A 23190-nucleotide genomic window follows, 5' to 3' on the forward strand; every position below is an offset into this window, starting at 1 on the left:
TCAGCAGCTTCCTTGCTATTGCCCTAACAGAGGCGCAGGGGCCGGCTCAGCCTGGGCTGTAAGGAGAGAAGAAAGGAAGGGGAGAGGATGACTCCAAGAGCAATCTCCACAGTCTTAAATTGACCTTTCTGGCCTCTTCGGACTCCTCTAACTCTTGACCAGCGTTCCACACTGTCCCTCAAACTCCCACTTCAACCGGGCTCGCGCTTTTTATTGACGCAAGCCTCCCGTTCTCGCGGGAACTCGGGAGCGCGAGCCGGGAAAGGAGACCAAATCTTGAAATCTCGGTTGGCGCCGGCGCAGCCACAGCGGCTGCGGCTATCAAAGGGGCGGGACGTGGAGCCCGAAGTGGGCGGGACCAGCTCCTGAGAGGGCGGGACGTAGCGCGAGGGGGAGGGGAGAGCGCCAGGGGCGGGGCCGCGGGCCGGGACCTGTTGAACGCAGGTATCGTTCGCTGGCCGCGCTCCCTCGGGACCGAGGCGACTGCGCATGCTCGCCGGCGGCGCTGGGCCGGGAGCCGAGCGCCCGTGACGAACCGACTTACAGGCTTGCGGTGGTTGCGGTGGCTGCGATGGCGATGTGAGTGGGCCCCGGGCGGGATGGTGCTGACCTGGGGAAGGACGCCTTCCAGCCGGACGCAGAACTCCTCCACCGCACAGGCGCGAGCCGAGGCCGCGCGGCTTGAGAGGTGAGCCCCGCACTGCCCCGCGCGACTTCCGACCCCGCGACCCGGCTCGGGTCCCTCTGCCCCGGGGCCGGACAGGAAGCGGCCTCGTCGTCTGGTCCGACTCCGCTGCCCTGGCCTCAGCCGGCGGTGGCCGGCGGCCGGAGCCCGGTCCTGGGCCCGCTGAAGGTCGGCGGGGACGCGAGGGGCGCGGCGTGCAGCCGGGTGCTCCCAGCCGGCCCTTCCCGCACCTCGCGCCCGCTGTCCAGCCCGCTCTCGTCCCGCTCCGTCTTCGCCGCCTGCCCCTGCGACCCTCGTCCGCTTTTCCCCCCGCCCCTGCGTGCCCTTTGGCCCCGGTGGTCCCTTGTTGTCGGTCCTGCTTTGCGCGATTTGCTCCCCTGGACTGTGCATCCCCAGTCGATACCTCTCAGCCTTCGCTGACCAGTTTTCTGAATGTTGACACTGTTTTCCTTCTTTGGTACTTCATCCTAGCTCTTTTATTAGTTATTAGCTTGTGGGAGGGTGGGGTTGTGGGGGGGGGCTTTTTGCTTGTTTTGTTGTTGTGCCTAAGCATCTTTTTGCGCTAGTGTTCTCTCTGTGTTCCACCTTGCCTTCAGAGGCCCTCACTCTCTTACCTCTTTGGCTACCCTGCTTCATTGCTTTCTATCCAGTGGCCCCCAAAACCTCCATGCTGAACCTATTTCTGTCCTCTCGTCTTGGGTGGTTTTTGGTTTCTCATCATGAAACTTTTTCTTGTTTGTATGGATGGAGCCTTTTTATTCAGTCCATTTGGTTTACTTTTTATTACATCCCTAAAGAGTTGTAACACGCCCTTGTCTCTTCTGCTTTCTACCTAATCTGGAGATACGCTCGGTACCCCTAGTGCTACTTCCTGAGAAGTCGATTTCATCTTTCTTCTCTTGAAAATATCGTCTGAAGAATGGCAATACATGTTATTGAATCTTTAAGAAACGTATACCAGTTTATTTTATGAGAAACAGTCTGGCCATTTATAAAGAGTTAAGATTTGGCAAAGGTTAACGCTCCAGTAACTCTAGTTGACCAGGAACAAATCTGAAATGAAATTTAACCAAAACTTACTATATCAAATTTATTGACTTGGTGTTTTCACTCACTATCACGCTTGATTGCATCATTTTGAGTCTGTTCTCATTAATAAATGTCTGCGGTCTCTGCTAACAGGGATAGGGTAACTGCTCACTGAGGAGGAACAAAGGAGAATAGAAGTATTAATCTTTTGAATTGGGCAAAAGAATTTAATTAAAAAAATTGGGAGTCTTTCTACTCTTCATTTCGAGCCAGATCTAATTAAAGTAAAACTTCTGTTTCTGTTGATAGTGGTGTAGTGTTGTATTCTGGAGGCATCTGCCGAGGCAATTATTTTCAGTAAAGTTTGCCTTTATTCTAGGGTTGAAGACCAACCGGATTATGTATTTCAATCTGGAATCTCAAAGCAGCCCACAGACAATAAATTCTTTCTTATGCTACCTATGCCAGGTAGGAATTAAATTTTTCTATTTCTATTTTAAGAAGGGAAATACCAGGGCAAAAAAAAAATAGTTTTGCTCCTTGTTCAAGGTGGCTTACTCATAGAAAGCAGAAGGATCTGGTGTTGTTAAACCACATTTCTCTTAGAAAAGCTAGCATTCCGTGTGTATGACGACGAATTCGTCCTACATTTAACATTTTAAGTGCTTTTCCAATGCAAATAAAATCATTGCTGTTTCTCAAAGAAGCTTGTTTTCCTCGAAAAGCAGATCTTTTTATCTGTAGGGAATTATCCATTAGAAAGTCACCATCTGCACATTCTCATTGTAGTGAACTGCTTTTATTTTCTTTGCAATTAAATAAGGGGTTTCTGTTATACAGATGGCACAGGACTAAATGTCAAGAGATTTGAATCCATAGTATAACTCAGTAGTAGTTTGTAGAAACCACTTAACTTCCAACCTCAGTGTCTCCACCTGTAGAGTGCAGTGATACTGCTGGCAACCCAGTAATCTATCTGTAGTCAGCCGTCTCCATTTAAACATGCTTGGGGCCACCACAAACAGAAATTTCCGTGTAAATACGTTATTTATGTTTGTTTAATTGTAACAATTAAGTTGACTATTTAGATCTCTGAAGATCAAGCTAAACAGTTTAATTTTTTTCAGATTTCTGTGTAATATCTAGTAGAATACTAGTGAACTATTCTACTTAGATTAGTTAATCTTGAGACACAATGAGCAGACATTGGATCACTCAGTGTATAAAGCAGATAAATGCTTTATTTGCTAGGAGTTGGTACTCGAAGGAACTACAAGAATTCTATCTTTAGTAACTCTAGTTTTTTGCTATTGTCTTTTATGTTCACTTTAGTTTCTGTAAACTATAGTCCCTGGAGACTTCTGGGTTGCTAGAGATTGTTTAGGCGATAGAAAAGGCAAGGATTTCCTTTGCTTTGAATTGAGATATTGAGGAAAACACTACTTAGAGAACTGTGTGATCCGTGCATGTGTTTATTTCAGAGAGCGAGTGGAGATAAAGCATGGATATTTAAAATGCGTGGGGTTAGCTTGTCCTGAGTGTCAGGAAGAAGGCTGAGGAATGAATAGGAACCAGCTGCAGAGTCGTGATACCGAGAGTATTCTTACTGGATCCAGAGGCTTTCAGAAAAGTAGCATGCACATGTCATAAGCACGCATGTTTTCAGGAATTTAGCGAGGCACCGCCACAGTGGTTGCATATTTTAAAGATTAGAAGTTTTTAACATGTACCTACATGTTTAGTTATCAAGTTATATATGCTAGACATAAAAATTGGTCTCTTTAATAGATATATAAAGGTGCAAGGTATACTGTGCTATTAAAGGATACCTCCTACTTACAATACTTTTTACATAGTTCTTGTTATTATGAAGCCAACTTTGTGAACTATCTCTCAACCAAGAAACCATTCTGAGAAAATTATAGTGTATATTTCCTTTTAAGGAGTTTTGTTAGACCAGTCGTAATACAGAAATTATTTCTAAAGTATCTTGTGAGTATAGAAATCTGGGTCTGACCAAACGTAGTGGGTTCTCAGTAGGCATCTAGAACATTTCTGTTGCTGCATTTAGCTACAATTAATTTAGTCTGACCTAGAATTGGTATTCCTTTATTGAATCCCTTGAGGTTGCCCCATAGAATGCAAGTGCAGCATTCATAATTGCTTTTAGAACAGTGGTGACTGTCACATGGTGTTCAAGTTGCCAGTAAGTTAGACTTGGAAATGCTGCTCCCCCTCGGGCGTTAAGTAACACCATCGGGGATTATCATCTCGGTGTGGGACCATGGAAGCCTGTGTACCCCCAGCTGTCACTTCCATGGAAGCCTGTACCAACCATCACTTCTGTCTTTTGCAATTGACAGCTCAGATTTTCAGACTGCTCTATCCTTACTCGGTTTTAAGACTTAAAAGTAGTCCCCTATTCAGGTAAACAAGGCTAGAATGCGGGTTTTCTCGAGCTCCTTTATGTAAAATTCATAACGACTTTCCCACCATAGTAATGTAATGCTTGTAGAGGAGTTTTGAAATAGTCCTCATATAGGTGAGCCAGGGAAATGTTAGGAGTGAAATCAGTAAATTGAGAATCTAATTGAAATCTTTAGTAGACTTTTCTCCCAGCCTTTGCAAATAGATTCATTGAATTTTAGTTGGAACTAATCATTCTCCATTTAAAGTCCCCGGTCCTATAAATGAAGATATATTCAAGTGATACACTTGAAAAATATAATTATAACTAGTTTTACTTGATCTGTATTATTTTGAATAGATATTTCCTAAATAGAATTATTTAAAAATTATGACAAAAGTTACAAGATCAGCTTTTATTGATCATCATGCACCAAATACCATGTTTAGTGCTTTGTGTATATTATCTTTTTTTTAAATATTTATTTATTCATTATGTATACAATATTCTGTCTGTGTGTATGCCTGACAGCCAGAAGAGGGCGCCAGACCTCTTTACAGATGGTTGTGAGCCACCATGTGGTTGCTGGGAATTGAACTCAGGACCTTTGGAAGAGCAGGCAATGCTCTTAACCACTGAGCCATCTCTCCAGCCCCCCTGTATATTATCTTTTAAACATTAATTTTTCCAGCTAGAGATTATACAATTTTTCCATTTGAGAAAACAGATTTAAATCTGAATTGGAATTCAGGTCTGGTATCAAAGTTGCTAGTAGAAGAACAACTCCGAGGAAGCGTAGGATGTCAAGAAAACTTTGTTTCCTACAATATTTTTTTTTAGAAAGTTTTGATTCTTTTTACAAAGTCTTGTTTTCTCTTGAAGTAACCAAAGAAATATTTCAAGCACTGTTGAACATACCCTTGAACTAGACATCACATGATCATGGTGCTTCACTAGGCTTTTGTTTTGTTGACTCGTCTGAAGTCTTAAAGGTTTATAATAGCGTGGCTTATTCAAAGGCATTTTAGCCTGTGGTGCTGGGAGAATTGTGTTTACACTAATGCATCATTTAAAAGTTTATATGAACTGCTTTTAAAAAATTGAATATTCCTTTTGTCTAAATAATAATGGAGGTAGGGTTTGTCCATTGCCACAGGAAAAGTTCTTTGTTCACCCGTTTCGTTACAGAAGGAAACCTAGACAAACTCAGAATAACTAATGCTTCCTATTGTCCTTCTTAAAATTTGCTGCCCTTTTTATGCCGTTGACATAGTTTTCTAATATCAGCAGTGTTCTTTTTGTTGTTTATCTTAAAGAGTTCTTAATTAATGTCAGTTCTTATATTGGTAATAATGCATTTCCTTTCTAGTAGTCAGCTGTTTAGAGACAAACTTTAAAGAAACGAAAATAGATGATCTCCTCAAAGTATACTTTAGTTTGTGTGGCTGTGGGTGTGAGAACTTTAGAATTTCATTGGAAATACTGTTGATTGCATGGGAAACTGAATATAGTTAATTTTTTCCCATTAGTGTTGTGTTCTAATTTTTCCTCTAGTGGAAACATTCACCTATGGCTTCATGATCATTAACTATTTTTTTACAGCAGTGCTAGTATGGACTTTAGAGTATTGTAAGTACAAATATAGGCAGTAGGTTGAACACATTTTAATTCTTTGTCTTTTTTCGTTATTTCCTTTCTAAGTGACTTTGAAATAGTTTCCATGTGACTTTGAAGCAAACATTCTGAACCTTAATTTCTAGACTTTTAGGAGAAATAAATCAAGTAGCATAATTAAAGCTACCAGTGCAGGAGTTGCTGTGCCAAGTTGTAAGTGCCTGTATTGCTTTTATTTTACTTGCTGTTTGGTCTATATTTGATATCATCAGTGGAGAATAAAGCTGTTCAGAAACATGTCTGTCAAGTTACTCTTTCCTTTCCTCTGGAAGGTCTGTCCTTTCCCCTCCCCAAAGAAGAGAATCTAGTTCCATAGTTTTAAATTTTCTGTATTCACGCAGTGTGCAAATGGCTGGTAAAATCCTAAGTTCAGAGTTCACTTTTGATAAGTGAGGAATGCCATCCAAAATGTCTAGATATATGATTTTCCTTACTTAATGTGTCCTTTTTACTGTAACAACACTCATGAGTTCAGTTTTGCAGCAAGTCACCCTTTTAAATGAGTGGCTGGCTTTACTGCTGAGTATATGTACATGTACAAGTGATTCTGAGTAAAACAAAAGGTTACAAGTTATCTGAATGGTAGTGATCTTTAGAGGGTGCTGCATGCCAGGTTGGCTGGGCCATACAGGGCAGGGTATGATCCAGTACTGAGCATGGTAAGCTTCTGCAAGAAGCTTGCAAAGATGGATAGGGTGTCATGGCCTCAGTCAACCAGAAAAGAATATAAACCTAAGAATAAGATTTGCTCAGATTTTCAGAATCAGCCAGTCAGTGAACCTTAATCAGCCAGTCAGTGAACCTTAATCACAGGACCAGAATTTACAGACATAGCAGACTTGATTCAAAAACTGCAAATCCAGATGTCATCAGCTGATTGTTTTCAGTATATATGCTGTGGTTTATGACTTGGTCAAGATTAACTCAAAGTAGCTATGTAAATTTAGAGTTCTAAATTTAGACTGAAACTCAGGAAAGCTAATTGGGAGGCCCAGCTTCCTGCTAGTTGTGGGCTACAATCAGGATTGTTAGAAAAACTATATGTTACTCACAAGAAAACAGCTTTCTCAAAACTTCTAGGTTCCTTCTATTTAAGGCCTCCTAATTATTTCTTTAGAGAAACCCAAGGAAACTGACACGGACTTTATATTCATTGCTATTAGATGCATTGAGGTAACTCCATTTTAACCTCATTAGAACATTTCTCTATCATATTTCTAATTAGCATACTTAAATTAACTTTGCATCTTAGATAGTCTTCCTGTTGTGAGGGAATCTGCTGTTCCTTCATTTGAGATCAGTTTCCATGTCTATTATAATGTGAGCTGTATGGCTCCTTAAGTGCAAGCTAAACTATGTTAGATAGTATTTATCTGGAAAAAAATGAACTTGTTCACAGTACTCAAGGAAAAAATATTTCATGTCTTATGAGAAAATGATATATTAAATGCTAACAAGGAGCCTTTCAGGGAACATTTTTTTTTCTGTAGTTGGTATCATTTGGGTATTGTTTGGACTATCATTATTACAGGTTCTGATTCCATTTATCTTATAGACCCTAAATTACAGGCAGAATTCAGAAACTAGCTGTTGCCTCCACCATTCCTGGAAGGGTGGCCATTATATTCCTTGGACTGACAAGTATGGCATTTCTAATTTGTTCAGCTCCTTTTCCATCTGCCTTAGTAAACAGAATATCCCACAGGTGTCTGTGATCCCATAGCTGAAGAGTTAAGGCTGCTTCTTGATTTCTGTGAGAGCAATTAATTTCTGTGGTGTCCAGTCCATCTTAAGGAACTTCTGAGCTTTGCCTCTCAATTTCAGGTGCTTCCCCATCCATAATGTTGTAAAACACTAATGACTTCTAAGTTGAGGAAGTGTTTTAGGATTAGTGTGGGTGATGTAGGAGCATTTCTTGCAGTTTCTTAAAGTATCCCTTGGCAGTTATTTGGTACTAATAGCTGTCTCATCTGCCCTGATGGGAAGTTGGTATCTTGGTAGCTCTTAAGCTGTGCATGGCAGTACTATGCATTTAGAACTACTTCTGGGGCAATTAGTGTATACACACTAGCCAGTTAACAAGACAGCTTAGTATGAATAGACTGGTTTACAGTAGAAGGTTGTGAGTGCATGAGATTTACAATTTTCTAGTGACCACACATTTTAAACACTGATGAAATTAGTTTTAAGGGGCTGGTGAACTGTCTCAGTAGATCAAGGTACTTGTTCCCAGTCTGATGATATGGACCCCACACAGTAGAAGGAAAGAATCTATTCCTGCAAGATGTACTTTTGACTTCCTCATGCATGCGGACATTGTGTGCCCCTGCATGTAAAGTGCATAAAAATGCTGAAAAATGGGGAAACAGGTGCAAATAATTTTGGGTATTCTATCTAAAATACTGCCTTGAGATATGTCAGTTTCTGAAGTATCTGAAGGATAGTGTATCTAGAATACATATATATGCATTTATATATTATATATTGTATATAAAATATGCATTTTAGATACACTATCCTTCAGATACTGTATACAGAATATTATATCTAAAAATATAATATTCTTCAGCTACCAACTGAAGGATATTATATCTAAAATACTACCTTGAGATATGTCAGTCAGTAAATGAAGTTCTGAAGACATGGCTTGGTGGTTAACAATACATGCTACTCTTGCACAGGACTTGAGTTTGGTTGCCAGGACCCATGTCAGGCAACTCATAGCCACTAGGGAATCTGGCCCCTGAGGGCAACCATACACAAGTACCCATACATACACATAAAAGGTTTTTAAATATTTTGAAAGACATGTTGTAGAGGATAGTCCTATGTCAACTTGACACAAGCTAGAGTTACCTGAAAGATGCAACCTCAACTGAGAAAATGCCTCCACAAGATCTGGCTCTAGGATATTTCTTAATTAGTGATTGATAGGGAAGGGCCTACGTGGACTCTCCCTGGGCTGGTAGTCCAGGGCTCTATAGAAGCAGGCTGAGTAAACCATGGAGAGCAAGCTCGTAAGTAGCACCCTCCATGGGTCTGCATCAGTTCCAGGTCTTCCCTGTCTGAGCTTTTGTCCTAGTTTCTTTCGATGATGAACAGTAATGTGGAGGTATAAACCAAAACCAAATCAATCTTTTCCTCCCAATCTTGCTTTTTTTTTTTTTTTTTTTTTTGGTCATAGAACCCTTAACTAAGATACATGGCAATATAAAAAAGGAAACATGATTTTTGTACTAAATCTTCAAAATATCAGCATATTTTAATCTACCCCACCTTTTCTGTTTTGTTTTTTAGAGATAGCACTCACTGAATAACCTGACTGGCCTGGAACTAGCCATGTACACCAGACTGGCCCCAAACTGACAGAGATCTCATGCCTTTGCCTCCTGAGTATTAGGATTAAAAGTGTGTAATGTCATGTCTGGCCCTAATATTTTTAATTCGCTACATATAATGCTCAAAGTAGTACCAACACAATAAAGCTATGTTTAGTAGGTATCTTACTTCAGGTTTCTATTGCTGTGAAGAGAGACCATGACTATGTCAAGTATTATAAAGGAAAATATGTAATTGGGGCTGACTTACAGTTTCAGAGGTTTAGTCCATTATCATCGCAGTGAAAAGCATGGCAGCAAGCAGGTAGACATGGGGCTGAAGAAGGAGCTGAGAGTTCTATATCTTAATCTGAAGGCAACAGGAAGTGAACTGTGACCCACACTGGGTGTAGCTTGAGCATGTGAGACCTCAAAGCCTGCCCCCACAATACATACCTCCTGCAACAAGGCCACACACCTCCTAATAGTGACACTCTCTATAGGTCAAGCATTCAAATATGAGTCCATGGGGGCCATTTGTATTCAAACCACCACAGCAGGAAAATCTAACTTGGCTTCACGTTAGATTAAAATTAAGAAATCGGTTCTTCAGTCATACTAGACACCTCTTTGTTGTGTTCTCCATTTTGGACAGCGTTTTAGAAAGAACAAAAATGACTTTCAGATTATCACTGAATTTTTTTTTTTTCTTGAACTAACTTTTCCTGAGGTATTACAAGGTAATTTTTTTTTTCTCCCTGTTTATCAGATTTGCTAGGCAGGAGTGGCAAAATCCTTTCTTTTCTCCATAAGGGCTTTTTGACATAAATTTCTCACTGAGTACTAGAGTCATCTCCTTGTCTGGATTAGGGTTTGTGGCTTGCTCAACTGAATTATCTGTTGGTGACTTAGGAAATTGTGCAGAACGGTCGTTTGATTGGCCTCCAGATTATTGAGTTCTGCATTCTGTTTTGCCAGGGCTAGAAGAGCAAACCATTTAGTCTCAGATAAGTCAGCTGATTTTAATAGCTTCAGAGGCCAGGGTTAAATTGATGGGCTCTGAGCCAGCCCTGGACTGTTCAAGAGGCTGTGATTCTCATGGCTTGTGGAGGCTGCAGAAAGGTCCTTGCATTGGAGAATGCCCTAAGCATAACTGTAGCAAAAGAAAGAAGGCTTTTCTAGCACTTACTTTAGTTCTTGAGACAGGACAGACCATGACCGTTTTTTTGTGAGTGTCATAAAAATCTGTATAAATTAGAGATCGATTTGTTGATCCATAGAATGAATTTGCACTTTCTGAATTTGGCTTGTAGTGTACAGTTTTTGTCCTTATTTTTAAATTTTTAAAGTTGACAACTTTTAAAAGTAAGATTTTACCTTGAGGGGAAAAAAAACGGCTTCCCACTTCCTCTTGAAAATTTTATATCATCAATAATTGCCACCAAGGATAAACTGAGGATCACAGAACATGTTTGGTTCCTCTTGCAGAGAGCCAGCAAGAACTGAAGGAGCCACGCAGCATTTGCTTAGCGTTTCATAGGTGAAAAAAGACTAGTTTGTGACAAGAGAATCACAGACATGTTTAATGACCCTGAAAGCCCTAAATTTTTCTTTTTCCTGTTATCCCTTTACCTTTTTTTTTTAAATTTTATTTCTCTTCGCAATTCATTAAAATACAACTGCCTGTGCTTTAGAGGGTAACAGTGACAGTCACAGTGATTTATAACCTCATCTGCATATTTATACATTCATATGTTTCTTTTTAAAGTTGCTTAGTGAAAAGGGAAGGGTGTAAGGGAGGCGATAGCAGCAACATAACAAAGAGCACAGCAGGGCATAGGAACTGGAGTAGAGGGTGTACACCAATAAAGGCGCTGGTTTATCGGTGCCTGTTTTCAGTATATCCATATCATAAGTCCTTTCTCCCAATTGATTTATTTTAGAAAGGAGAAAAATGATCATTTCTGTTCATGGAATCTTTATAAATTAAATTTGAGAACCTTCCATGTGTCTGGCCATAGGTATGGCTCAATAAACAGTAACCAGAATTTCCCATTTTTATAGAAGTTTATATTTTAGATATAAGAGTAATAAGACTGGATTTGGTACCATTTACTTACAATTAAGTTATTTAGAAGAAGTAGACAGATTGGAAATTCAGGACCAGCATGGGCTATGTAGCGACACCCTGTTTTTAAAAGATAGTAGGCAAAGTGTTGTAGGTTATTTGTAAACTGTGTGAAGATTTATTGTTGTGATTAGTTTAATAAAGAGCTGAATGGCCAATAGCTAGACAGGAGAGATAGGCAGGATTTCCAGGGAGAGAGGAAAAGGAAGAGAAATCTAGGTGTGCCAATTACTCCAGAGAGACTCCAGCGAGACATGGAGGGAATTGGACATACAGAATGAAAGAAAGATTAAAAAAAAACTATGAAGTAAAAACAAAGATCAATATCAATAGGTTGAGTTATAAGAGCTAGTGGAACAAGTCAAAGCTAAATGCCAAACTTTCATAATTAATAATAAGTCTCTGTTAGTTTGCGAGCAGATGGCCAATGAAAAAGCTTACTATAGTAAAGTCTTTAATATTTTAAAGAGACATAGAGCTTAGGAAACCAATAGGGTGTGGCAGGATGATGTGGCCAGGGCAGGCCTAATTGAGAAGCTGGTTTTTGAGTCTAGCCCCAGAGAAGGTAAAGGAGTGACTTATGTAAATACCTGGAGGGACGAGAGCTCCAGAGAAAAGTGGATGCAAAAACTTTGGGGCCATCTAGCATGCTTAAGGAATAGAAAGGAGTTGCATATGGCTGGAGAGCGCAGCCTGCTAGGAGTTGAGGTCAAAGAAGTTAGGAAAGAACTGCATAGACCAGGTATGGATGCTGCATTCACTGTCAGAGGACTCAAGACTGTAAAACTGAGCTGTCTGAGCAGCTCAGACGCTGGAGTCCGTAGTCCTTTCCTTCTTTGCTAGTCCTAATCTGTGTGATCAGTTGTATTCCATCCTAGACACAATGGAGAAAGTGAGGTTCAGAGCGAAGATTTTTCTTTTAAACAAGTAAGGCAGATGTGACATGCGTCACTTCAGTTTATATTCCATGAGTAGGGTCAGGTTGGCCACATTCCATGGGCAGAATAATTTGGCGTCAAAAGAGATTGTTCTCAGTCTCGGACTGGCTAACCATTTGGCTTGGAAAAGAGGAAAGAAGTGGCACGCAGTGCACCAGTCTGCTACTCTACCCACCAGATGCGCCATGTGTAACCTGTCGGAAGCACATGACATCCCTTCCTAAATCAAAACAAAACTAAAGAACTAAATGAACCCACTGTGTTACATTAATCCTAGGCCACTGAGAGATCTGCAAGTCCGGTTACCTAGAAATAAAACACCAGGCTGCCCCACCCCATCCCTCCTACATGTGCCAATATTCTATGATAAAATCAGAAACAGAATAGTAAAAAGTCTCCCATTTGGGAAAACAAACAGTAGGAAAGACTTTGTAGTGGAGAGCAATGCTGGACTGGAATGATGAAGATCCTCTGCAGTGGAAGAACACCTGCGTTCACTGCATTAGGAGGCCTCTGATTGCTACTGTCTGCATTCTTCCTTGTGTTAACCTCCATACAGCTGCATTAAAGCTCACGCTCAGTTTTCATAGCCTTCCTTTCATAGCTTCCTGCTATTGCAAATTCTATACCTAGTCACAGGCTTTTGTACATTATTTCTTTGACAAATACTGTTCTGTAAAAAAAATAAAAGTGTTGCAAGGAGAGGGCCCACTTGTTTGTCCCAGCTACCAGGCTAGCTTAGCCACAAAATAACCACACAGAAACTGTATTAATTAAAACACTGCTTGGCCCATTAGCTCTAGTTTCTTATTGACTAATTCTTACATCTTAATGTAACCCATTTCTATTAATCTGTGTATTGCCATGTGGCAGTGGCTTACCAGGTAAAATTTCCAGCGTCCAGGTGGATCCATGTTGTCTCTGACTCTGCCTCCTTTCTCCCAGAATGCCATTTAGTTTTCCCCACCTGCCTAAGTTCTGCCCTATCAACAGGCCCAACGCAGTTTCTATATTAATGAGTGAAAGCAACACAAAGACAGAAGGACCTCCTACACCATAAAAGAACTTTCATAATATTTTCCTCTTCTATTTTCTGTGATAGCAACTCACTAAATTTCCTTTGTGGATGTGGTTCATATGCTTGCCCTTTCTCTCTTTATATACCTACTTCATTTTAATAGCCTTATTTTTATCTTTATCTTCATCTTTGTCTTAGTGGCCATTGTCTTTAAATTATTAGTAATAACAGGCACTTGTCGGCAACACCTTTAACCCAATCTTAACTTTTTATATCAACAATTTTTAGAATTCCTTTGAGAAAGGTACTCATCCTGTTTTAGGATATTGGGATATTTGGCTGTAAGGCCCCAGTTTCTGCCCCTTTATTTCCTTCCATCTTGACTCACAAATCAGCCAAAGTAAACAGCAAAGAACGACCCACACACAACCAGTGTGGTTCAGCTACTTTTCTGGGGCTCTGGACACCTGGTCTTGGAGGTTATTGTAGATATTTTTGCAAGTTGTTTTTGCTATATGTAAGGGAGCTTATCAGTATTTTAGTAGTATGTTTCCTTGTTGCCTGTAATTACTGAGCTAAAACCAGATATCTTAGGATTTTGTTGCAACTGTACCCTACCGCTGGTAATTGATTCATATATTTTAGGGTTCTGTTATAGCTGTACCCTACTTCTCATATTAAATTCTGTATATAAGAAAAGCCCAATTATTGTAGCAGAGATCCCAAAATGAAAGGAACTTAGAAGAGATCTAAGCTTATCTCTTGCCCATGTGATGGGCTACTACTGGTTTATATGAGATGGATGCTGTGTACCTTAAAGCCGATGAAAATCTGAGGGAGGCAACATCTCAGGCCTGAAATCTCAAAACCTTATCATTACCTTTCTACTATACTGTATGTGCTTACACCTTTCCTTGTGATTACTGAGCCCATCGGGATCCAGAACTGACCTATACTTATTTCTGTGAAATGGGGAGCCTCTTATCTAAAGATACATTGATTTGATTGATATTAATCTTTATTATTGTTGATGAGATTACTAAAGTAGCAGCCTTAGTACTTGGCACATTCTACACCCTCATGACAAAAGAAACAGTGAAGAATGAACATGATCATTTTAATGTTTTTGGAATACAATTATGTTAAAGGCAGACTTTTTCATCTAAGTATTTGAAATGTAAGGAAAACTACAGCATAGTCAAACAACCTTTTGTCATTATTTTAGATACTATGTTTTATGCATATGTGTCAGTATGAGATACATGCATGCATATGCATGAAATTTCAAAAATCACTACTTTATTATTATAAATGAGAAATTCTACGTCTTAAAAATTATTGATAAGCTTCCAGTGTTTTAGGTATTCATTGAGAAGTGTTTCTGAACCACTGAACTAACAAAGTACACCATATTTCACTCTGCAGTCTATATATGTGAATCCTTAATAGAAACACATAATAGTGCTGAAGTTATAACGTATTCCCAAGCCTTGAGGAGGGTGTAAGTCCTCTGTGTAAATTGTGAATGTTAAGTAATACATAAAGATACATAGGTATCTTTAAAATAGATTTTGTATCTCTAATTTTATTTGAGATTTTATTGCTTCTTCCTCCTAGGGGGAACAGTATATTTTTAACAACAAGAATCAGTAACTGGAGATACAAGATTGGTTATTTAATAATGTAAAATGAAGATTTGATCAGCAGAGGTAAGCATATGGTATTTCTTTTGTTTGTAATTCATTATAAGTTAGAATATTTGCAGAATTTTAAGGAAGTATGTTTTCAAGAGCTGTGAAACTTGGAGATTTTACTATGCTTGCATGCTAATGAGTCGCTTGCCATGGTGCCATAAGGTTGAGAGAAGACACTAGACTCACCAGTCAGAGAAAAATCATTTGTAGTCAGAGCGTTTGAGCTAGTGTGCCAGGTGACAGCTACACAGGAATAAATTATAGAAGAGGAACCCTGAGCTAGACGGTCTGGAAACGCTGATAGTGGACAGTGGGCCTACCTGTTTTCTGCTTTGGAAGACTTTACTGTGTAGAAAATAGTCTGCACATCAGCTGTTTTCTAAAGTGAGACCCAGTTTCTGATGTTTAGAACTGTAGGCAAATGTCCCAGGATAGAGAGCCTGGAGGAAAGACTGCAGTGTCTCTGCTGGGACAGGTGCAGAGACACCAGGAATCAGTGGAGAGTTGTCTCCCAGCACTTATTTTCTCTAAATTGCTTTTGAAGGCCTGTGCTCTTGGTAAGGGTGTCAGTCATTTTCTGATAGTTAAGATGGAAGCCGCTGGAGCACCAGCACGAGATGGCTGTTTAGACTGTGACACGCTCACGGTATCATAGCCACATTAAAGTAATGTTACTTATGCACTTATTGGCTTAAATGTTTATCAGAAAATTATGTGAAATGAGCAGATTAGAAAATATGCATGCCGCTGACACCAGTTTTATAAAAGTCGTAGTAATGCACTCATGAGTATATATCTCAGTGGCTATGTGAATGTTTTCATTTTCACTCGCATGTGTACCTTTTGTTTTAACTTATGTAAAAATGAATGCTTTTAGGCTTTTATAATGAAGGGGAAATTTCTTTTTTAAATTAAAAATTACTTTGCTCTTTAATCAATATTTTCTTAACAAAAATATCCATTCATAGATTATCACATGGATGTCATCAGGGAAACAAATGTTGGAAAAGTTTCATAATCAACCAGTCTTAAGTGGTAAAAATAGTACTGCTCTTTGGCAGTCTTTGGACTCTGGTACTATTTAGTTGGATTAAGCTTAGTTAGGCTTATAAATTGGCATTTCTGTTGTGCTTCTCATGACCCCTCCCCCTTTTCACTAAGGTGCTGTTGCCAGATTTGTCCTCTGGGTATAAATTAAACATGACTGAAGTTCAAGCAATGGTAGAATTCTCCGTGGAGCTAAACAAGTTCTACAATGTGGATTTATTCCAAAGAGGGTATGCATTTTATAGTAAGAATTTAATTACACATTTTATTTAAGTATATATTTTAAAAATGAGCTGTATTCAGGTTATTATAGTCTTTAAATAATTGCATTTAAGTAGATATTTGGGGATTATGCTCCTGGATTTAGTGATAATGCTGATGTATTCAATATGTATTTGTGAATTTATATTGATCATTGAGGGGGTGCTTTAATGAAAATGCCCTGTCTCATTTTTACTGTTTAAAAGCATATATGGAGGAAAGTTTATTTACAAAGAAACAGCTAAACAGATATGCAAAGCATGCATAATGAAGCTTTGGAAGGTATAAGAAAGTGTAGAAATCAAGCAGGACATTTTTCTGGATTTGTCTATTAGTAAAGTCATTACAATGATATTAGCAGCGTAGGAAAACACAGCCCAACACTGTTGTGCAGCCAGAGGCATTTCTTTCCCCACTTAGCGATCTCCATTCAGAGAAAGCCATATCTTTTATGCTCTAAGGAAAAGTACTTCACAGTGAGCCAGGGTAAAGCAGTTAGCTTACCAAGATAAAGGATAATGAGCTCTCAAGAGTCAGCATTTAAGAGGAACAAAGAAAGAGAATTGTTTAGGAAAATTGCAGTTCATACCCAAAACATGGATGTGAGCTTCTCAAGAAAAGTCTCATCTCAGTGCCAGTGCGAGCTTCTCTATATGATTCTCTATCTCCGTAGTATGTGTAATTGACAATAAGTTTTAAAGATTAAGCACATCTTAAAATTTAAGTTAAAAATTAAAGAAGACTATATGAGCTGGTTTACTTTTTGTTATCATAATTTTCTTTTGTAAATGAAAATTTAAGGTTGTTTCTGAGGTGCATTGTTTAGGTTTAGTAGCGAGAAAGAAGTACTAGTATAGTGAACGTCAAGGTCACAAAGACCCTAAGCCTAAATAATCCTCTATGTGTGTGTGTGCATATTCATGGCCTACAGAGGCCAGAAGAGGGCATCAGATCCCCTGGAGCTCAAGATACAGTTGGTTGTGGGTCACCTGACAGGAGAGCTGGGAACTGAACTTGGGTCCTCTGTAAGAGTACTATCCACTCTTAACCACTGAACCATGTCTCCAGCCCATTTGTGTTTAGCAGATCCTTGTTTGAACAGTCTTTAGAAAAACAGTCATTATCTGTTGGCAATTTTGGCTTTATATTGAAGTTTCTTAATTTTTCAGCAGCAAACTAGAGCATAAGGTTAGGGACTTCCTCCTCCCTTTGTGTCCCCTTTTTCATCTGTCTGTCTTACCTCAGAGAGATAGGATTAAAATTCAGGTAAGACTTAAATAGGCAAAGGATAAAGTGAAAGATTCATTTAATAGGAAAGCAACTTAAGCTATGTCTTGGAAATATGAACGTTATTATTACTATTATTATTATAATATCTTGCTATATAGCACTGGCTGCCTTAAACTCATGACAATTCTTGTTCCTATGTCTTCCAAGTGCTGGGATTATTATGGGTATGTACCACCAAGAAATATGTCATTTCTTTAAGGGTATTTAAGAAATTGGATGTTTTCTAGAGTTCTAGAGAGAAGGTCCTAAGGAAAGGCAAAGCTGTAGTATCTGGAGATGAGTTAATACTATGGACTTAGGGTGAGTCATTTCCAAGTGAGAATAGAATTATTATTAATACTGCTACAAGTACTTTGTTAATGTGACATCTTAGTTATTTTTTCTACTGCTGTGATAAGACACCATTGCTAAGGCTAACTTATAAGAGAAACCATTTAATATGATATGGGTCTTATAGTTTCAGAGAATTAGAGTCTGTGGTGATGGAATAGAGGCATGACAGCAGAAACAGCTGAGCATTTAATATCTTGATCCTCAGGTTGGCGGCAAAGAGAGTGAGAATACACATTCTGGGAATTGGGCCCAGTCTTTTGAAACCTCAAAGCCCTCTCCAGTGATATACCTCTTCCACCAAGCCCTCATCTAACCCTTTCTAAACAGTTCCACCAACTGGGAACAGACCTATGGAGGCCATCCTCATTCAAACCACCACACATAGCAAAATTTATGGTTGCAGTGTACTATCTATGGTGGTTCATGTGTATAAGTTCTAGCACTTGGGAAAGGGCACAAAGAAAAATTAGTGTTAGGCTGGCCTGAATTATATGAATGTTTCAGGCACGGGAAACACTTTTCAAAGACAAAATGGGGTTAGCACAGCGAGGCATCTGCAGTAGCTCTCAGCTGTAACTCTGAAGGCTGTACAGCATGCTGTGCTCTCCAGTGCTCACATCCACAGCCTGCTGACTCAGTTCCCCATATTCCAGAAGAAACAGGGTAGCAAAACCTGGTAAAAGTAACTGGATCTATTTCTAGTCTAGCCAAACAAGAAGAGAAGAGAAAAAAAACTAATTCCACTATTCCTATGTCAGTCTAACAATTTATAGAAAGACATGAGACAGAGTTCAGAAGATATGTAGATCAATTGTAAGACAATTTGACTAACAGATCCTTTTCCTAAGGAGAAGGCCACTGGGCTGCAGATTTCTGTTTCCTTCATTCTCTGTTAGGAGTCCATTTTTATTGAGGCCCTAGGGGAGGGACAGTGGTTAAATGTTCTTAAAAGTCATTTTTTTGAGAAGCTCTTAGGTTTTACGGAATGTAGGTTTAAGATCCCCACTTTTTCAGGGACATAGAGTTCTTTGTCCTTATGTCCTTTCTTTTGGCAGATGGAGGGCAGGAAGTCTTTTGTATCTTTTCTTTGGAGATGTGCTTCAAGCTCAGCCTGCTTGCTAAGTTCAACCTGCTTCCTAATGACAGCTTGGGCAAGGGAAAAGGGAGGGGTGGAGCAGGGTGGGGGAGTAGTGGGAAGTGGTTCATGACTAAGTATCTTTCTGTAGAATTTAGCCCATGTCTTGGGCTAGGTGGTTCTCATGGTGGCAGGTAATCAATAACTACATAAGTACAGGAAGAAATGTCCTAGGTTTAAAGAGTTTGTTTTTGAGAGGATTTAGCTTGTTTTTACCATCTTATTAAAAAGATTGAAAATAACCTGCTATGCTTTTCTCTGCCCCACTCTGTTCTCATTCATCAGTAGGTTAGCCTGATTTAGTTCTCACAACAGAAGTAAAATATATATATACATACATATATGTATATATATATATATGTATACACACAGAAGCTATAAGCCCCTTGAACTTGCATATTGTTTCTTCCATTACAGTCTGTTGGTTTAGAAAGTTACAGAACTTAGCTGCTAGCTTTTTTGGACTCATATTTTATGGGCATTCTGTATTCCTGATATGGCCATGGGCTGACTAGTCCATACTTTAAAAGTCCATACCTGTAATTGTTTTTGAAACATGTTTCAAAAACCACTTGGGGATCAGAGTTCTGTGAGCTCATGTCTATAAACTTCCTAAAAAGCATTTTGTCAATCAAAGGATGCCTACTTTACAGCCTACCTTAATCCTTTTGGTTAATTTTGAAGAAAAACGTTTATCAACATTCTATTTATTTATTTGTTTGTTTGTTTGTTTATTTTTTGGTTTTTCGAGACAGGGTTTCTCTGTAGCTTTGGTGCCTGTCCCGGAACTAGCTCTTGTAGACCAGGTTGTCCTCTGCCTCCCGAGTGCTGGGATTAAAGGCGTGCGCCACCACAGCCCGGCTCAACATTCTTGATATAATCTTTGATTCATCTTATTTTAGGAGACCAGAAGCAAAGACATTTTTTTATTTCCCCACTCCCAAGTCCTCATCCCTCTGTAGTTCTGAAAGCCTGATGTAGCATGACTGATTCTTTATTCAGCCTTTCCTCTCCTGTTCCGTCCTACAGGGCTCAGCTAGTAGCAGCTGTTCACGATTGCTTTTTCATGTCCAAAAGTTTCTGAAGGCATTTCATTTTAAGTTATTATAGATAGCATATTTTATCATTTCACACTATGAGTTACCATTTTCTCATCTTCTGTAGTTTCTTCTTTATTGTTCTGCCTCTTATAATTTAGATTGTCCGTGAAGTCATTGTGCTTTAAATTTTCATTAAGTAACAATCCTAGTTATTGGTTTCTGTATTTTTTATTTATTACTGTGGTACTGCAGCTATAAACAGCTAATAACAAGCACAGAACTTACAGTAGCATTGCATCAAACATGTGTTTCTACTCCTAAAGCTGTGGCCCAACAGTTTTGCTAAGCTGGTTTGGCTTGGCTAATCTTTGCTGGGTTCACTGATCAATCCAGTCAGCTGACAGGTTGAGTGAGTGCTAGCTGATGCAGAGTGCCCTCAGCTTGGCAGACACAGCTTTCTTTTAGTTTTTCATCCTACATCTTGTCATGGAGTAGGCAAGGATCCAAAGAGAGAAAGAAACCATTCAGAGAGACCTCTTAACAGAATTTGCCAGAGGCACACTGTAGCATGTACATATCTGTATGCATACATACAAACAGATGAATAAATGAAATTAAAAATTTTAATGCTATATGTACGTGTGTGTCTGTCTGTCTGTCTGCCTGCATGTGGGCACTCATGTGGCACAGCACATGTGTGGAGATCAGAGGACAGCCTGCAGGAGTCAGTTCTTTCTTTTCCAGATACCAATCTCAAACCACCAGACTTGGTAGCAAGCAGCCTGCACCCACTGAGCCATCATTACCACCTACTACCTTGTTTTAAACACTTTGGGCCTCATACAGTTTAGTTCCAAAAGAAATGTATTATAGAAATGCATTCTTATTCTACATGTTGCATTTGATTTTCTGTTACATTTTTTTTTTTAAAGGCTATAATGCTCAAGTGGTGCTGTGCCCTTTTTGGATACATTACAGAACATACAGTGTCTGGCTGCTTCTTTTTGTAACAAGATTCGTTCCAGTGCTATCAGCCTGGCCGACTCTTAGAAAGTTTTCTATAACCTAATAGATAGTGTCCTTTGAAGGTCTTTGCCCAGAGTGATTATTTTACTAGGCGTTTCCAAACAGTGCATTCTAATTCTTACTTTTGTCATTATTACCTGGGATTCTAGAAAGAGAAACATTGATTCCTTAACTTTTTGGTTACTCTGAAATGCAGCCTGTATAGAAAAGGCATAAGGTTTTGTTTCTCTTATTTAGTTATATTCAGGGTTTTGTGCCTTAGTCTCTTTCAGTTATAGTTTTTATTTAATGGCAGAATGAACTCATAGAATTCTTAGCATGTTTAATGATATTGTCTCATTTTTCTCTTTTACAGTATCTAATCACTGTGTTCTGAACCAGTGATCATAGGATACAGTTGGAATTGGCTTTTCTAACAGTATTTTCTTTTCTTTCTTTATTTTTCTGGTGTTTTTTCTCTCACATTAATCTCTGCTTTGCTGGTGATAGTTATAGTTATTACCAAAAAATCTAAGTATGAAACAAAGTGATATCCATATTTGCTAATTAAGCTAACAGTTTATATAATACTAGGCAAAATACTATGACAGTGTGTGATAGTGCTAATTATGGGAATACTAAACAGGGTGGAAAACTAGGCATGGGCCAGATCCAGTCCTATCTGTTGGTTCACTGCATCCATAGTTGCTTTTCCTAAGCACAGGGAAGAGTAGTCACAACAGGGTGCATGGCCCATCATTAAGGAGATGCGTATTACTGAACCCTTGCGCTCATTGGTCTTTGATGCAGAATGTTGAGGTAGTGTCCTAGCCTTTAGAACTATCCAATAGGTTTTCCCTAATGTATTCTAACTGGGACATTTTCATATTTAGAAAAAATATATAGTCATGGTTTATTATAGGATATAATGTTATGCTTTGATATAGAAAATTTTGAAGCTATTTAAGTTAGTGAGGTTGGCTATTGCCTTACCTGCTTATCTTTTAGTATGTGGTAAAAATAGTTAAAGTTCTTTTGAAATTTTGAAGTATTATTGAATGTGGTCACCATACTGTACAATCTCACAGAGACTTAATTTTCCTTTGTAACAGAAACGTTGTATCCTTTGATCAACACACTCCACCCTCCAGGCCTCCACCCCACCACTCAGCCTTCCTACCCCTGTCTTCTACTAGCATCCTACATGCCTCTTTCACAGGTTCAGCTTTTTGAGATTTCACAGATAACTAAATTGACGGAGAAGTCGTTGTGCCTGGATTATTTAACAAAGCAAACAGCCTTTCAAATTCATTCATGTTACTGAAAATGACAGTTTCCTTTAAGAGCTCATTTTATGGTGTGCACTCCATTTTCTTGTATCGTCCATGGGTAAACAGCTTGCCTACTTAATTGTTGTGAGTAATGCTACAGTATGTGAGTGCACATAGGAATTTCAGTTGCTGATCATATGATCATACTATTTGTAGCTTTTTTGGGTAACTACTGTATTGTTCTCCTTGATGATAATTTGTATGCCCACCAATCATTTACAGAGAGGTTCCTTTTGTTCCATAGCCTTACCAATCTTGTTCCTTTTGATATTTGTGATTCTGTGATAAATAATTATGAATTTTATTTAGACTTTATGAGTTTTTTTTCCCAGCTAGCATATATTGAATGCCTACCTTTGTGTAAATTGTTAAATATAGGATTATAGTTGGACACTTAATAAATAGTACTGCTTCAGAAGTTTAAAATGAAATATCGCCTAGTGTTTGTTTAGTCTTAATAAGCTTTTGTATTACATACTTATGTTTAAAAATTGCAATATTTCACTTAATATTTAACCATATTCTTCACATGGAAGGTTGAAAAGCTCCTAGAAAACTTAGCTGTGTGATTTGAAGTTTGCTTCTGTTTCATTAGAAAACAAACAACCTATCAGGTTTCATCCCAGTGAAAATTGATATTCTCCCTCTCCCAACAAGCCTTAGTTACCAATAGCTGTTTAGCTGTAGGTAGGACTTCATGTGTGCCTACCCGTTTATGCTGGGATTCCCGTTAGCTGATCTTGTGCAAGCCATCATCATTATAACTTAAAGGGCTCAAGCTGGTCACACTAGTAATTTCTTTTCTCCCCCAGTGGTATACATTGCACCTTCTAGTTTATAATAAGAGGAGTTTTGTTG

At 39.0% G+C, this 23190-nt stretch overlaps 1 protein-coding gene across 3 annotated transcripts in view; it reads left to right on the forward strand.

The window, feature by feature from the left end:
* The first annotated feature begins 423 nt into the window (after positions 1-423).
* The window catches only part of Fam135a (family with sequence similarity 135 member A), a 70903-nt gene continuing 48136 nt past the window's right edge, over positions 424-23190 (forward strand). For 2 of the 3 annotated variants that reach the window (XM_050134706.1, XM_050134709.1), the window contains exons 1-4: positions 424-688; positions 2094-2182; positions 14814-14905; positions 16052-16167. In XM_050134706.1, the coding sequence (XP_049990663.1) occupies positions 16091-16167 (77 nt within the window). In that variant the 5' untranslated portion in view covers positions 424-688; positions 2094-2182; positions 14814-14905; positions 16052-16090. The remainder of the gene's footprint in view (positions 689-2093; positions 2183-14813; positions 14906-16051; positions 16168-23190) is intronic. The other variant, XM_050134707.1, reaches the window with a different exon arrangement.

The sequence above is a fragment of the Alexandromys fortis genome, unplaced genomic scaffold, assembly GCF_014885135.2.
Source record: "Alexandromys fortis isolate MF-2015 unplaced genomic scaffold, M_Fortis_MF-2015_v1.1 scaffold_20, whole genome shotgun sequence".
NCBI classification, from domain to species: Eukaryota; Metazoa; Chordata; class Mammalia; order Rodentia; family Cricetidae; genus Alexandromys; species Alexandromys fortis.